This window comes from Plectropomus leopardus, chromosome 12 (assembly GCF_026936395.1).
Source record: "Plectropomus leopardus strain MGB_pleo_1.0 chromosome 12, ASM2693639v1, whole genome shotgun sequence".
NCBI classification, from domain to species: domain Eukaryota; kingdom Metazoa; phylum Chordata; class Actinopteri; order Perciformes; family Serranidae; genus Plectropomus; species Plectropomus leopardus.
Window position 1 is genome coordinate 27,431,839 of NC_142187.1, and position 16,911 is coordinate 27,448,749.

Genomic DNA, 16,911 nt, shown 5'->3' on the forward strand with positions numbered 1-16,911 from the left:
AATAAGAGTGAGGCAAACCTTTCAAATGTGGAGAGAAGAAAAAATACACTATAATATCCTTATCGTAACAATTGTGTTCGCAAATTCAAGATAACAGTGAAGTAAATCATCTTTTTTTGACATCTGATCATTTATAGAGATTTGAGAGAAACCGCATGTAAGTCGGGGCTGGGCTGGAGTTGGGACTTTGGCACTGTGCTGTAGCCTACTTTGGTTCCAAGAATAAACTTAATATCGTAAGCCTAAGGCTCATTCAGAATTCACATGCTTCCCTTTGTTAATAACCTTATGAAAGTCAAATGTCACGGCAGGACAGAGACGCTTCTAGGCAGCAGTTGTAAATGGGTTCATTTTCACCAGTTCACAATTTCATTTCACCCCAAAATTAATTTCTAAGATACAGGAGATTGCTGTTGCGATTTTTTTTGTGTTAAGTGAAATAAAGTTGGGTTTTTTTTAGATATTTTTGGGGGGCGTTTCTTGCCTTTAATCAATAGGACAGCACAAGTGTGAAATGGGGAGAGAGAGAGGGAATGACATGCAGAAAAGGGCCAAGGCCGAGTCGAAGGACACAAGCCCACAGCCTTTATACATGGGGCATCTGCTCTATCAACTGATCCACCAGATGCCCCAGATAAAGTCATTTTAAAAATATAAAATAATGTAATGTGCTGACAAAATTGCTGTAACTGCATGCATGCACAGAAGCTATAAACACATAACTGGCCTTTAATAGTGAATCTTATGTTCAAGTAAATGATAGAGTCTCACAATAAAGTTTGTCATTCAAATATTTTGTCTGTGATGTCCTAATTAAGTTAATTTATTTATTGACGGACTTACTAATATAAAGACGCAATATTAACAATGGATTGACTGGTTGAATTCAGCGGTGAACGAAATCATTTAATCATCTTTTCTTTTTTTAAACTAAGTGAGGGCAATGGAACAAGCGGTGTACACAACACTGACATTTCATCTACATTTGAAGGTGATATTGCAAACTTTTTAGCAAATAGTTGCCTATTAGTAGATTGGCAGATACTGTGTCATGACTTTAATGGGAATGATCGTTTTTACATTTCATTTTCACTTTGAAAAATAGGAAAATGATGATGATGTGACTATTGCTGGCATCTACATGTCTACAAACATGATTTGATAACACATTTTACCTTTATCAAAAAAAAACAACTGCAGCTCCTGTTCTTTTAATATTGCATTTGACCATATAGCGATTTCAGTAGTATTTTGATCGTACAGCCCTACTAATATCAACACCCAGCTGATAAAGAGAAACGTTAGCATTCATTTGGCCTTATGTTCGTGTCCACTTGATGAATATCAGTCCAACATTAACTGTATTTTAGCTCTGTTTTTGACCTCGCACAACTCATGAGTAGCTCAGTGTGTTAACATAATCCGGGTCACTTAAGTAACCATTAGCTTTTCTACAAGATGATTAGCTAGCTAACGAGCAATGTTTGAAAAACAGAGCGTTAGTTTAAAATCACTTACCGATGTTTTACTTGTGTTTCCACACTCCTCACGGACTATCCTAAACATATCAATGGAAAAAATGCGGTCTGCGGCACGAGATAAAAGCTTTTTAAAACATTTGTAACCGTTGCAACTCTGTTACTATCCGGTCGGCCGCCATCTTTATTTGCATTGAGGAACACAGGTGCACGTTGGGAAACGGTTATAAAAATGTTTTTTAAATTATTTTGCGATTTTTTTTCCAGATGGTTAAAAAACTTTTTGTTGATTCTGCAAAAATATTTTCATAGCAAGTTTTGTTTTTAACGACTTTATATTTTTTTAACATTACCTGTGATTTGCTGACTTGCGCATGCCCGCCGAAGTTTGCGTGCACCTCGCGGGAGTGCGCACAGTGTAAAGTGAAAACACCTTACCGACATTGTAGTGACTTGTACGGCAAAGTAGCCTAAAGTTCAAAAACTTAATGTGTTTTGTGTGGGGGTTCATGGTGATAAATGATCTGAAGTCTATAGTTTAGGAAGGTTTAAAGTCACATCAATGTTTTATTAGACTCAGTGGAAGTAACATATTTTTGTCTGAAACTTGCAGTTCCCTTGTTACATTTCTGAGGGCATATGTTCTGCTTTGCTGTGTTTTTAAGCATTTCAGACACTTTTACTGACTAGTTGAGCCAAAATGACCCAAATGACCCATGTGCTGACAACCCCATCTGATTCACACTACATCTCTATAAATAAAGTTACAATTGAGAAGCATTATTCAGCAGATGTATGCCTATAGTATAGTATTACCTGCAGGAATGTTGCATCACTCATGTCCTATGACAGAAGCTTGCTTGACAAACTTGGTGAGTTGCATTAAAGATAAATTGTTTTAGTATGGCAACTATAAACACAATTTGACACAAATGAAACATGGTTTATTCAATATTGAATTAAAATTCTTAGAGCCAGAAACAACATTTTGTCAAAAGCTGCCTTATCATAAATTTAGAAATTTTGTTTTCACAGAAAAATTGGTTCTTAATTGACATACAGTAGTCCTTTGTTAAAGCCCTGAGGGTATCCACAGCTGTAAATTCTGCAGTAAACACTGAACATGCAGTGGACATTCGGGAATACCCAAACAAGCAGTAAAATCTGCTTTCCTTGGTAGAAAGTCTCTGACATACTGCAAAAAAAAAAAAAAAAACACCAGTGGTACTGACAGGATAATAGATAATACAGTGAAGTCCAGTCTGGAGCATTGAATCAGCAACAAATAAAAGTTTTTCTTTTTCACTTATAGTGTAATATTCCCTATTTTGGGGTTTCACTCTGTGATGGATCGCCTCAGCCACCAAGACTGGTGTGTAAACGTATATTTCTGACTATATTCATACATAAATAAGAGGCACAACTCTCATCAATCACCACACGTTTGTAAGTCTGGTGAGGCTGCAGAAGAAGTTTTTGTTTTTGATCATCTGACAAAAAAAAAAAAAAAACAACAGAAAATTTCTATGACAAAAAATGACCATAGCCAAGAGTAATATCACATGAAGGACCAGCTTGTACAAAATAAATGTCCTGCTTTATAGTATGGGGCAGTATTGGCCACATCTTACACGCAGTGTGTCCAGGGAGTCTTGTGCTTGCAGTACACTCCCTCCTCCACTAGATGTCCTTCTTGGCCTTGTCACAGCTGAGGACTCCCCCTCAGGATGCACTTTTCTGTCCGGTAGTTTAAACTCAACTGATGCAAATGAAGACAGACTTCCATTTCTACTCGCCCAAGTTTTAGATGTATCAATCGTAGGTGACACCCTGAAGCCTCTCCCTTTGACACTGCTTGCATCTTTTGCACTTTTGACACTGGAGTCATCCAAAAAGGGGTCCGAATCACTTCCGTGTGGCATGTTGTAGTAGGTGCACTTCGGAGTTTGAGGCTTTGCCATCTCCTCAAGTTCTGACGAGGATATAGCTGCGAGGGGGTTGTGCTGAGTTTTGCAATGAGATGGGGAATCCTCGCTGGTGTTCTCCTGACCTGTGTCTAAAGATGTGCTGTCCAGCTGACTGTACATTCCCAGGGAGACTGGAGGGGATTTTCTGATGAGGTGGTTCTCCTTGAGGAGCCATCGACCTCGGTCGATCAAAACCCCATCAGTTAAGTCTTTTTCTTGAGAGAAAGAAATACACTGCGTGGCCTCCGTAGCAGGTTCAGTGTCTGCCTTTTGTGAGCTTGCAGCACTGAAATAAGACAGATCCTCCTTTGAGGCTTTAGTGCCTGAGTTAGAAGAGGAGAAACTCCTGCCACTTTTTAACTTTTGCACAACTTCTGTTTTAATTGCAGTTGACAGATTGGAGTTATCTTGCTTCACATTTGTCCTCCTTAAAGGGATATCAGTCTTCTGTCTGCAGAGTGGAGAAGACTCTTCACCGCTCTCTGAGACAATATCTACAGACTCTTGAGTTTTATATCCACCACTCTCTGAAGTTTCTGGCCTGTAGTCAGACAAATCAGAAGTACTTGGGCTCGGGAGACGCTTTAAGCCATATGAATTATCCTTTATTCTTTTTGGGATGACAATTTGTTTAGTCTGTGAAACTACAGCGTTATCTGGCTCTATCCTGATGTTCCCCTGAGTGTCGTATGAGAATTTAAGTGAAGAGGACTGCAGGGCAGAGTTAACAAAGTCAAGTAATTCCTGTGATATTTCCACTGGATGTGGAAGGTTTCTGCTTCCTCCCTCCTGATAATCATACTGATCCTCAGAGGGAGATTTGGTTGATGAGTCAGTGTCATGTTCTGCTACCTTTGTATCTGGGTCTTCGCTACTCTGCTGCTGCAAATGCGAGGCCTCCTCTAGTGGGTTTTTACAATCTGTACTACCAGCAGTACTATCTGCATCTTCAGTAGCATTTACTTCCTCTGCCTCATTGTTTGATTCCTGCTCGTCTAACCCCTCATTACTGTCATTTTCTTCATCATCTTCCCCCACCGCTTTATCTAGCATTTGCTCTGATTTCATATTTTCTCCATTCTCCTCCACAGCTTCTTCCTCCTCTACTGATTCTTCATCAAGACTTTTCTCCAGATCTTTCTCGCTCTCTTCACCCTCACGACACTTTTCTTCCTCTTCTACATTCTTTTCAATGTCTTCTCCCTCCTCTTCCTCATCCCCACTTTCTTCAATATTTAGTACCTCAAAATCTTCACCATCTTCCACCACCTCTTCTTCTCTTTCTTCCTCCTCGTCATTGTTTTCCTCACTTTCCACCTCTTCTTCCTCATCTTTTTCCTCAACATCTTCTTTATTTTCCTCAATAACCGCCTCCTCTACATCTTTCTCAGTGACCACATCTGCCTCTACTTCCTCCTCCTCCATCTCTTCAATATTTTCAACCTTGCCCTCTGCATCTTCCTCCTCAATAACTTCCTTGACTTCCTCTTCCTCATTCTCCTCAACAAGCTCAATACCGTCCTCTGCTTCCTCAACATCTTCAGCATCTGCCTCTTCATCCTTCTCCTCCTCCTCCTCTGCTTTTTCAGTCATATTTTCCACTTCTTCTCCTTCACCTTTCTCCTCAATAATCTCATCTGCTTCCTCCTCCTCCCCCTCCTCCTCCACTTCTTCAATACTTTCTATTTCCTTTCCTTTGTCTGTGGCCCCATTAACTTCTTCTGCTTCGTCGTCCTCCCCCTCTCCTCCTACATCTTCAACACTTCCTACTTCCTCTCCTTCATCTTTCTCCACAATAACCTCATCTGTCTCCTCTTCTTCCTCCTCCTCCTCCACTTCTTCAATATTTTCTACTTCCTCTTCTGCATTTTCCTCCACAATAACCTCATCTGCCTCTGCTTCTTCCTCCTCCTCCACTTCTTCAATATTTTCTACTTCCTCTTCTGCATTTTCCTCCCCATAAACCTCATCTCTCTCTTCTTCGTCCTCCACTTTTTCAATATTTTCTACTTCCTCTTCTGCGTTTTCCTCCCCAATAACCTCATCTGCCTCTGCTTCTTCCTCCTCCTCCACTTCTTCAACACTTCCTACTTCCTCTCCTTCATTTTCCTCCCCAATAACCTCATCTGCCTCTGCTTCTCCCTCCTCCTCCACTTCTTCAATATTTTCTACTTCCTCTTCTGCATTTTCCTCCCCAATAACCTCATCTGCCTCTGCTTCTTCCTCCTCCTCCACTTCTTCAATATTTTCTACTTCCTCTTCTGCATTTTCCTCCCCAAAAACCTCATCTCTCTCTTCTTCGTCCTCCACTTTTTCAATATTTTCTACTTCCTCTTCTGCGTTTTCCTCCCCAATAACCTCATCTGCCTCTGCTTCTTCCTCCTCCTCCACTTCTTCAATATTTTCTACTTCCCCTTCTGCATTTTCCTCCCCAATAACCTCATCTGCCTCTTCTTCTTCCTCCTCCTCCACTTCTTCAATATTTTCTACTTCCTCTTCTTCATTTTCCTCCCCAATAACCTCATCTTCTCCTTCGTCCTTCTCTTCCTCCACTTCTTCAGTTATATTTTTTACTTCCTCTCCTTCATCTTTCTCCCCTATGACCTCATCTCCTCCTTCTTTCTCCTCTTCCTCAAATTCTTCAATACTTCCTACTTCCCCTCCGTCATCTTTCTTGCCAGTAACCTCATCTACTTCTTCCTTTTCCTCCACCTCTTCAATATTAATAACTCCTACTTCTCCTTCATCTGCCTCCTCTTTAATCTCTTCCACTTGTCTCTCCTCAGTTCTCAATTCCACCCCCTTTTCTTCCTCCCCTTCCTCTTCCTCCTCTGTCTCCTCAGCAACCTTCCTCTGATCTGTCTCTTTAACACTATCATCCTGTCTTGCTTCTTGAACTTCTAATTTCTCTCCCTCTTCCTCTTCATCCACTGTCATCTCTTCCTCCATCTCTTCCCTTACTTCCTGAACAGATTCCTCCTCTACACTTCCTTTTTCTGAATTCTCCTGCCTCTTTACATCCACCTCTGTCACTGCCCCCTCTTCCGCCTCCTCATCCCTTTCCCTTTCAGTCTCTTCATCACCACCACCACTATCATCAGTCTCTTTTGTTTCCCCATCTTCTCTGTCATTCACTTCCTCTCTTTCCTCCTCTACTTGTTTCTCTTGCTCCTTTTGTGCATTTTCTTTGTCTGATAAGGGCTCGTCTTTTTCTGTTTGTGATTTTTCTAATTCTTTTTCAGCTTCTTGCTCTGATTCATTTGATACCTTGGCCTGTATTGTCTTTAAGTTATCTATCTCTGCATCATTAGTAGTGATATCCTCAGCCATAGAGGTAATATCAGGCTCCGGTGAGGGTTTTGTTTCATTGTTGAATTCTTCAACAAATTTTTCCAAATCTTCCTCTGAGTCTGACTGATTTTTTTCAGTTTCTACAAAAGTGCTTTCCTCTACTGGGTAAAAACTTCTAGCTTGATGGATCGTTGAAGCAATCTCTGCTCTGAGGTCTTGCGGCATATTCAGCTCATCCATCAGCTCGTCAATGTCCTCGAATGCATCACCCCCTTCGGAGAAAACATCCAGGGCAAATTCTGTTTCTGAAACTTTCGGGGACAGCGGTTCACTTTCAAGCCTCTCTCTCATAATCTGGAAATCCTTCCAGCGTTCTCTCAACTGAGAAGACGCTCGGCTCTGTAGATCCGTCAGACTTGCCCTCAGCTCGTCTTCATCCTCGATGGCAGAAATTTTCTGCAGGGATTCCAACATCAGCATAGCCTCGGAGGAGCTTCTTGATGGGCTACCGAGTTCAGACAGAGACCCGGTTAGGTTATCTCGCAGAGTCATCACTGATAAGAACGACATGAAGGCCTTACATGACGAGCCAAACACTGTCGCCACTTGTGCTGAGAAATCAGGAAGGCTGTTGGACTTTTCGAGGTTGGATGTTGTGTTGGTTTCAGTCGCACTTCTGATGCAGTGAATCGATGAACAAAGTTCTCGCAGGACAGGTTTTATTTTTGCTCTTGATTCCAAAACTCTGGATGCAGAAGAGGATGATACATTGTCAGTTGGACCGATGGCCTCTGCAGATTTGTGTGACCTAAGCCTATTCTCCTGGTGCACAGGATCGACTCTGACACTCGGCATTGAAACACATAAACCTCTCATATATTGGTCATTGTGCTGCAGAGCTGTAGGTTCGTAACAATGAGGTACTGACAGACAAGAGGTTGATTTCTTGACACCATCAGCAGGTGATGGGTTACTCTCATCTAGATGAGTCTGGCATTCAGTCTGTTCATCAGATTCAGAATCACAGCCGATCTGAAACACAACTTTTGTCTGAGGCTCTGGTTCATCCATGATGGCCTCCTCAGCATATGGCACTGGGTCTGGGTAGACTTTCTCCAACCAGCTCTCAACATACTGGTGGACATCAGAGGGAGAAGGATTGAGAGAAGGCATCGAAAAACTCTCATTCAACTCTAAAGACTTTTTAGGTGACGGTGTCCTGTTTTCAGTCATGGATTTGGGCTTGCTATTTGTCTTTTTGCCTTGCAAATGTGATTTCTTGGGCTGTAAAATGTCTGACATGTTCTTCTTCATTTGAGGTCTCACAGTTGGGGTATTTACATTATGGCCATTATCTCTAGCTGCTGGTTTACTCATGCTTTGTCTCTTAGGTGGAGTTCTTCTCACATTTTCAGTGTTAACTAATAAGGCTTGCTCTAACTTGGCAGTCCTTTCATCCTTACTCACTTTCTTAATTTGAGGCTTTTCTGCTCCTCTACTCTTTCGACCACCATTAGCACTTTCTGATGAACTTAAAGTCTTTTTTCCAACACTGGCATTGCTGCTGAGCTTGTCTGTAGATGAATGTTTGCTATTTTTTGAGGGGGTAACTATACTTTCCTTTTGCTTTTTATCTGAGCTGCTTGTTGACGTTGAACCCTTCTGACTCCGTGCAGGTTTAATCGTCTTTTTCTTCGTCTCACTTTCAGAAGTTTTGGGTGTTCGGGAGCTTGTCGGAATAATATCATGTGTTGGAGTTATCGGCTCCGATGACAATGACAACATTTCCTCTTTCTGTCTTTGTAGTGAGTCAGCAGTGGGTGGCTGCCGGCTAAAATCTATATCACAGTCATTGCTGGATGAACAACACTGTGAGTCAATGGACGGTTTGCTTTCTGGTGCTGGAGTGGAACCAGTCAAGGCTGCACCCTCTGCACTGTATTCTTCATTTGCATAATAGTTGTCATAGCAGCCTTGGCTCTCATATATATGCATTACAGTCTCTGTAACCTCCATTCCATTATTCTGTATCTGAAGGACCTCAGCTACTCCTGACGACCTAATGGATGAGTGGGAGCCTTTGTTGCTCGTCCCGGCCGATGCTGTTTTCCGGGGCTTTGGGATTGGCCTGTTGCTGCTGCTACTCTGTCTGATAACGCAGTACCCCTCAGTTGTCTCACCATCAGTTGTCTTCTCCATATAGGAATAATGTCCCAGGGTGCTCTCCTGAACTCCTGACTCTGTCACCGTCTTCACACTTTCAATAGACGCCTTCTTCATAACGTGCCGTGGACCTGGCGTAGGAGTGCGTTTGAAACCAGTTTTTGCTTTCCCCAAGGCCATAGATGAGCGGTCCTCATATGCTTGCTCTTTGTTAAAGCCAACACACTTTCCAGCTCCAGTGGGATGGTTCTCCTCTTTCGTTTCACTTTCACTGATGCTAGAGGAGTCTTTGGCAATGGCATTGTTTGAGTCAGGTGAGCTGTTCCCTGACTCAGAAATCGAGGCACAAAGTGTCCCCTTGCTAAGGCTGGAGCGGCTGAGCGTGGTGGTCCAGTGGAGCATCTCCTCCTCTTTTATGGTCAGACGAACTTTCATCTCCACTGTCATGCTGCCGTCTTGATTGATACGGAAAGACTTTTCAATGTCATCGTCGTGAGGTACAATGCAAGACTGATGCTCGTTATTTACCCTCCCACTTCCACGAGGCTCCACAGATGAGTGATGATGGTTGACTTCAGTTTCAAACGATCCATTGTGATGATGTGGGTGTCCGTTCATGCTCCCATTTCTGGACTTGTTTATCTGGTTGACAATATATCTCTCCGATGATAAGGAAAAATTCCTTGAGCCTCTTCCGCTTGACAAAGATTTGTTGTTCTCTTTAGTTGGGGCAGTTTGATGAAAGAGAGGGGGGAGACAAAGACAAACACCTTAGAAAATATTTTAGGGCATTTTTAAACATCATTGAGTATTCATACTGGTTTTAAAAGTGTATTTAAAAGAATAGTTAAATAAAAGCACAACTAGTAATTTTTTAAACATTGTTTAAAAAATACCAACTTAATCCATAATGTCATACTCATCACCAGCTGTCTCAAAATTGACTCAGTAAGATAAAAGCTACTGAAAGTCCCAATAAGGCTTTGGTTTAAGGCATTAAAAGTCTAAAAACAATATAGGTGTTTATAAAGTAAAAATGTTTAACTGTTTTCATTCTTTCTTTGTGTTCTTTGCATTTTTCAATCAGTTACTATGCTGCTCTAGATAATAAGACGACCACAAGATATTTTGCTAGACTCACATGTCAGTTTACAGTTCTGACAACAACTTACGAGTTCTGTGCTGTAACATAGATTGTTCCACAGTCTCCATGTACATCACTTGTGCCATCTGGCCCGTTCCTTGAAAATTGTAGTTCGCTAATCTGAATGGCTCGTTGCCCGCTGCCACAACAATGCCAGAGCACAGGATAAGTCCTGCAAGTCCATCAACCTGAAACAGGAGCACAAACAATCTTCAGTACACTGGGTACACTTCAACGTGGTTTCATACATGCACTCACTCAGAGTTGAGGAGTTTTAAACTACATGTAATTAAACTAGTAGTTTAACTACATTTTGCAGTAGCTTGCTAGTACTTAAACTACTAAAGTTATACTGACATGGGATAAAGTAGGTACTTTTTCAATAAATTCAGTTGAGTGGCTTTTTTTTGCTGGTATGTGACTTTTGGCATATATTGTTACAATTTTGGAGCACATGTACATTGTCAGTTTAATAATTTTTTACAAAGTAGTATGAACTACTTTTTCTTTACTTAACCAAACTAGACTTCTCTCGCAGGTCACTTTGTTGTAGTTCACTGTATTCCAGTATGAAGCACTTCGTAGCTTGCAAAGCAAAGTAGCCTCCTCCCAAACTGCACTTTTTGCACTTCTGGACACATTTAAACTGAAAGCAGATGTTCAGTTTGCATCATTTAATGGTTCTCAACAGTCATGACCTTTAAGAGGAAGTCTGTTCTTGTTCGCGTTGAAAACAGATTACAGAGTGATAAATCACTGGGGAGGGTGGAGATGTGGATGGCACCTCCTAGCACTTCTTGGAATACTTATAATCTGTAAAGTAACAAGGTAAAAGCCTTGATTTCTAATTTCTGCAATATAAATAACAGTGAAAATTAGCCCATAATACTTGTTTTTTTCTTGTTGTTGAACCATTTTGTGTACATGAATATAGCATCATCCACTATTTCTTTGATGTATTTTTGGTTCAAACTTTAGCTTAAATCAAAACCTACTTCAATAAATGCTCCGCTAGACAAACAATAATCCCTCAACAAAAGTCATTTGTCATTTCCATTGATTGTTTCTTAATGGCTTCCACCTTTTGATGCTTTTTAAGACTTAGAGAGCAGAAGCGAAAGCTCTGGGACGGGTGACTAAATGGACCTGACATACTGTCAAACTAATTGACATGTTTTTGTGACTGTCTGTCTACAGATATTCTTCAGCATTACAGATAGACTATCCTATTTGTTTAACCCAGACATGCCTGTCCTTAGTAAAGGCTTAAGTATCCTTAGATAGAAAGTTTGTTCAAGGTAAAGAACAGAGACGCTGTGAATTCACACGGCATGTGTTGCTGATTGAAAAGTTACAAAAACATTGTTTTTTGAGTATGTTCTCTTTATCAAAATCCATCCTGTTTCTCTTCCTGTGAAATGCAAGAATATTTGTGATCACTCAATATGAACTTGGGGGTGATTCCAAAATTATAGAGGAAACTTATAGTGATCACAGTTACAGTGATCAGCCGCTTCATATTCATGGAGCATTTGCAACCAACTAAACTTCACCCAGAGGTACATCACATCAGTGAAACTAAAAAAACACTAACCTCTGTTTCACTGTGACTTCAAATAAATACATTTTGGGAGTTACAGGTGAGAATGCCATTGATGCCTATCGGTTCATCATGAAGCTGGAGCCAGCAGCCATTTAGCTCTGCATAAAGACTGAAAACAAGGAAAAAGAGGTCGTCTGGCTCTGTCTAACAGTAACCAAATCTGCATCTTAGATATTGGATACTGTTATATTGTGATATGGAATAAATGGCATTTTTTTTCTTGATTTTAAGGGTTGCATTACATTAAAGTGATGTACTTTTCTCAACTAATCAGACAGTCCTACTTGTTTTGATACTTGCCTTTACCAACTTAGTCATTATATCTACATTGATCATTGAGTATTGATAGAAAAAGGAATTTTGTTAATATTTTTTCAAAGTATCAATGGCCATTCCTACAATATTGTTACATCAAAGAGGGAATTTGGTTATAAAAAAGTGAAAATAAGCTGCACCCAACAAAAGAAACTTCTCATAACATTTTCAGGAGTTGCCTTAAATCAGCACTGATAAACAATCATTCTCCATTTTCAGTTTGCTAAATACTCACTCTTCTGCCATCTGTAGTGTAGAGTTTCAACACTGGGAACTGCAGGATCTGGGAGAGGTAATCCAGTAAAGCATCAAACGTTGGTGCTGTTCTTCTCTGCACCACGATTGTGCGTTTAACATTGGGATCCCTGTTCTTTATGACCACCAGCCTCTTTGGGGTCCGAACTGCCACCCTGTCTGTGACCTTTGCCGGCCTGTTGGTGTTGACATCATTCCTTCTGCCAAATTGACCAAACTGGGACACTAGTCGTCTCCGCCGCCCTACGCTTTGAGGTCTAGTGGTATTCCATGGTACCTGCCGCCGGTTCACTTCATCCAGGTTTAACGGCTTCACCCGTTTCTGATCTGAACACACGTACGATCCCCCATCGTGTAAGTCATCTAAAGCCTTGACCAGGTGGGTCCCGCGAGGTGTGGTGACAGTCCTCACTCCAAACGGGAGAGGCACTTTCTTGGACAGAGTGTCCAGCAGAGCGTCAAATGTCTTGAAGGTGCGGGCATTGATGACCATGCGATGCCCGCTGAATTTATAGTCACCGCTCTTGTAGAAACATACTCTTTTAGAAGCCGAGGGATCAGAGATTGGCTGTAGGGGTCGAGGGGGTAACGTGTGTCCACTGCCAGAGGACAGCTCCTGAGCAGGTGGCTCCTGGACAGGTGTGTTGCTCATGTTGAGTGGTGCTGGCTTCAAAGAAAGCAGAGAGAGGAAAAAAATATGATGATTTGTTACTGCAGTTATATTCCAAATGACCTATGGCTAAGCCCCGTCCTCGGGCACCATGAGTAAATCACATTTCATGCAGCTACACAATGCACTCAGACATCCTGCTCATAGATCTCCATAGAAAAGTATTTCCTGTTTGTTTATTTAACTTCATGCATTTATAACTTTAAAAAGCTGTCAAACGATGTGCATGGGGTAAACCGGGTAAACAGATATATTTCTATCATATTTTGGTCACATTTTTGTTTTTGTTTTTTAAATCAGTGTAACTTAGCATTTCTCCTCTTTCCAAGATAATCCATCTACCTGACAGGTGTGGCATATCAAGATGCTGATTAAACAGCATCATTGCTACCCAGGTGTGCCTTGGGCTGGTCACAATAAAAGTGACAGTGAAAATGTGCAGTTTGATCACACACACACACACACACAAAAAAAAAGCCACAGATGTCTCCAGTCTTGAGGGAGACAGCTCTGGTGGACATTCCTATGGTCATCATGCTAATGACATGCTCCCTCAAAGCCTGGGACATCTTTGTTTTTGTGTCGTGTGATCAAACTGCACATTTTAGAGTGCCCTTTTATTGTGACCATCGCAAGGCACACCTGTGATGTAATGATGCTGTTTAATCTTGATATCTCACAACTGTGAGGCAGAGTTGCTTTAAAATTTTCATAAATTATCTGCCTGTTTTAAACCTTTTGTACTTTGCTGCTCTAACTCATCTTTTCCAAGAGGCAAATCCAGTCACAGTGGCCCTATGCAGATCAGGTGTGCAGAGGTATTTCAAGGATTTAAGGACATTTGGGGCTTAGCTAAGTCCTCTGATAGGGGGGTCCATGGGATCCTCCCCAGGAACCTTTAATTTCATAAACAAGCTCCATTTTCTTCCCTTTATAAATCATGCTGAGGCTCAGCGCCAAAATATCTCTGACATGCTTGTGACATTTGAACGTTCTTAGAAACATCTGGTGCTGCCCTGACCATCCCAAGAGTTAAAACACAACATGGTGAAGCAGTGTTTTGTTATCATGCAGCACAAACCTGGAATAACCTCCAAAATGACGTTAGACGAGACCCGACTATGACCACTTTTAAGTCAAAGCTTTTTTTACACCGCCTACTCCACCCACTAATGACTGAAAACTTAGTTTTAAACTGGATTTTATATAATTTTTATTTTAATTTTATTTTTTTTTAATCATTTAGTAATTAATTTCACCTTTTATCTATTTACTCTCTTATTGTAAATATGTGTCCTTTATTATGTTTTTATGTTTTATTGCTCTGTAAAGCACTTTGAATTGCCCAGTTGTATAAAATGTGCTATACAAATAAAGTTGCCTTAACTTGCGTTTTTTTGTGCACTCTGGCCTCTTATCTAGAAGGGCAAAAAACCCAAAATAAAATAAATAAGTGGAAATCAATTTATTTTCATTGCGATTTAAAAAACCAGGGCAAAAGTATCACTGCCCTGCAGTCATGCACTGAGTAAATAAAACCATGTTTGAGGTAGTCCTGCTGGTCATAACTCCAGTTCTCTCTGGTCTGATGAAGCTACACTAATTTAATAAAAAATTAATAACAAACTAAATCAATCAAAAATGACATTGCTTTTAGTGGACCCTCAGTTTTTCATAAAGAAGTTAAGTTTTTTTGTGAGCAGCCCTGAGGCTAAAAGGGGTCACCTAGTTTTTGCTCCCATATGTTTCTACACATAATAAGTTTAGAGTGAACTCTAAACAATTATTCTATAATTCCTCAGAGGAAGTCGAGTGTCCTCGTGGTCCTATGGTGATCTCGGACATCAGGTTGACTAAAATGTCAACCTGAACAGTGGCCAGAGCTGATGACTGTCTTGTAAAATGTTTCCATCATCTAAAGAGTAAAGATGAAGAAGTCACATAAGCACTTAAATTACACTTAATGCTGTATTCAGCAAAGTTTAGTGTGTTGTTTGGGAATAACGTGAACTACAGTCATACAAAAAGCAGCTGTACGCCATGAAACTTTCACTGAAGAAACACCACCATGGTCAGTGTAAAGATATACAGTGTGTTGTAAATTAAATGACTTAATGTCTTTTTCTTAAACACAAACAGGATACTGTCTTCCTAGTTTTTCACCTATCATTATCTTTTGATGGGTGCTGTTATAGTTGCATAATATCAGTAGGCCTTAAATTAGCACAGTAGAACAGAGCATACCTGTAATTAGTAAAGTAAGAGAGTGAGATAAAACCTTGTATAAGAGTACAGTCTCTGTTGTTTAACCTGTTAAAAAGGTTTCGTGAGGTGTATAATATTACACACTAAAGCCACATAGTCTGGGGAACAATGTTTTAAAGCAAATTCTGCATCATTATTGTCAAAGTGATGACCCACATTGTTACTGTGAACACCACAAGTCCAGCGACATGTTGATACACACTTACACAAAGATTATTAGACAATAACACCCTCTAGAAAATAACCAACATTTAAACAAACATGACGACAGTAATATAGTGAACAAGACTTACTGTATATCTCACATTTCACCTTAATTGTAGCAGCCAAAACAACAGAAAGTGTTCATCCGTTATTCCTCCGAGCGCTGGTCAAAGCCTCTCAGCAGCGTTGGAGGGCTATTTTGGGACGTGCAACATCGTGGCCAATTTGCCTAATCTTTGCTCACAGTTAATCAGCATATCAAGATAACAAATGAAGAGAAGGTGGAGGAAGTGCAGTGCAGCAGACTGAACTTTTAGAAGTATGAGATTCAGTCATAAATGGATGGCATTATTATTGTTCAGAGAAAGTAGGACTTAAATTTTATCCGGCCAACTGATAGTTTTAAATCATGACTAATGCATCCTGTAAGTCTCTTTTTTTTCGATGTTAAAAGAAGTCTTCTCTCCATCATCTGCCATAAATTTTCACTTATCATTTTCGCTTAACCCTCTGAAGCCTGAGAAAATCTGCTTGATTTCTGAAAAAAAAACAAACATGGGAATGGGGAATTGGGTAGCAAAAGAAGAAATTACGCCCCCCCCCCAAAAAAACTAACAACAACAAACAAACAAGGCAAATAAGACTTGGAAAGAACATTTATAATAATTCTGTAATGTAATTTTAAATATGTAATCAGGATTTTTTTATATTTTTTTAAATCTACTAATTTCTTGAAATTTATGGAACATTTCTCACTAAGTTGTTGATTGCCTTTTCCACCCCATGTCTTTAAAAGAAATCGCACCAATTTGCTTTGGGTTCAAAAGTTTGAATACTTGTAAAAGATGTCCGACAGTAGCACCTGAAAATGGATCCAGGTTTCAAACGGTTAAGCACAAAGTGAAAAAGTGACTGGATGAATGAGTGAACGTGCACTGTAAAAGGATCACTCAGGACCAGAATAAGTAAAGACACAAGGACAGGAACGTGGTGAAAGTTCATGAAGGTATCTCCAGGTAAAATAATATTAATAAATCTTGACCCCTGCAAACAGAAACCACAGATGGCTATAGGACTGTTTCTAAATTGCAAGCAGCCTGCATAATCAGATTTGAGAAGTCTTGGCCTAATAGGGATTAGGCTGAGGATTTTGCGCACTTGCTGACAGCATGAGGCAGAGTTAGGTCTTAAGAGAGCACTTTTACCTCACAGCAGGTATTACGAATCCACCATCAGATTTCAGAACACACATTGTATCAGTATTTCCACTTGTTAAATGTAAATGATAACAAATGTGAGCATAATTCTGCAGCTTTGCTCCTAAACTTGGAATATACAGTATATCAAAACGTCTGTACCATGTTATGTAGACGTTTCTTTGGTGGGTAATGATTTAATTGCATCAGGAGGTGAGAGCTGTGTCACTATACTGCCATTACCAGACACTGTGCCAATTACTAAGCGCCCCTGGTGGAGTAAAAGTTGCTCATACCTCCCATGAGCATCTGCTTTGTCCTGGACGAAGGAGACTGGCTGGTGGGGGGATTGAAGGACGG

The 16,911-nt window shown here is 40.4% G+C and overlaps 1 protein-coding gene across 2 annotated transcripts; it reads right to left on the reverse strand.

The window, feature by feature from the left end:
• Positions 1–1,522: 1,522 nt before the first annotated feature.
• Positions 1,523–16,911, reverse strand: rp1 (RP1 axonemal microtubule associated). 2 transcript variants are annotated; one of them, XM_088085689.1, is made up of 4 exons: positions 16,848–16,911; positions 12,197–12,883; positions 10,072–10,231; positions 1,523–9,618 (listed from the first exon to the last, which is right to left on the reverse strand). In XM_088085689.1, the coding sequence occupies exons 2-4, from the start codon at positions 12,866–12,868 to the stop codon at positions 3,077–3,079; spliced, it is 7,374 nt and encodes a 2,457-aa protein (XP_087941815.1). In that variant the 5' UTR covers positions 12,869–12,883; positions 16,848–16,911; the 3' UTR covers positions 1,523–3,076. The 2 variants fall into 2 exon arrangements, with proteins under 2 accessions (XP_087941815.1, XP_087941814.1); XM_088085688.1 differs by lacking the exon at positions 16,848–16,911 and adding an exon at positions 15,445–15,552.

What these genes read in the sequence shown, in the direction of transcription:
- rp1 (XM_088085689.1), bottom strand. Translation starts at nt 12,868, where the DNA reads ATGAGCAACACACCTGTCCAGGAGCCACCTGCTCAGGAGCTGTCCTCT. An exon ending in ACACTACAGATGGCAGAAGA is followed by an intron (nt 10,232 to 12,196) that starts GTGAGTATTTAG and finishes CTCCTGTTTCAG; the next exon opens with GTTGATGGACTTGCAGGACT. An exon ending in TATGTTACAGCACAGAACTC is followed by an intron (nt 9,619 to 10,071) that starts GTAAGTTGTTGT and finishes CCCCAACTAAAG; the next exon opens with AGAACAACAAATCTTTGTCA.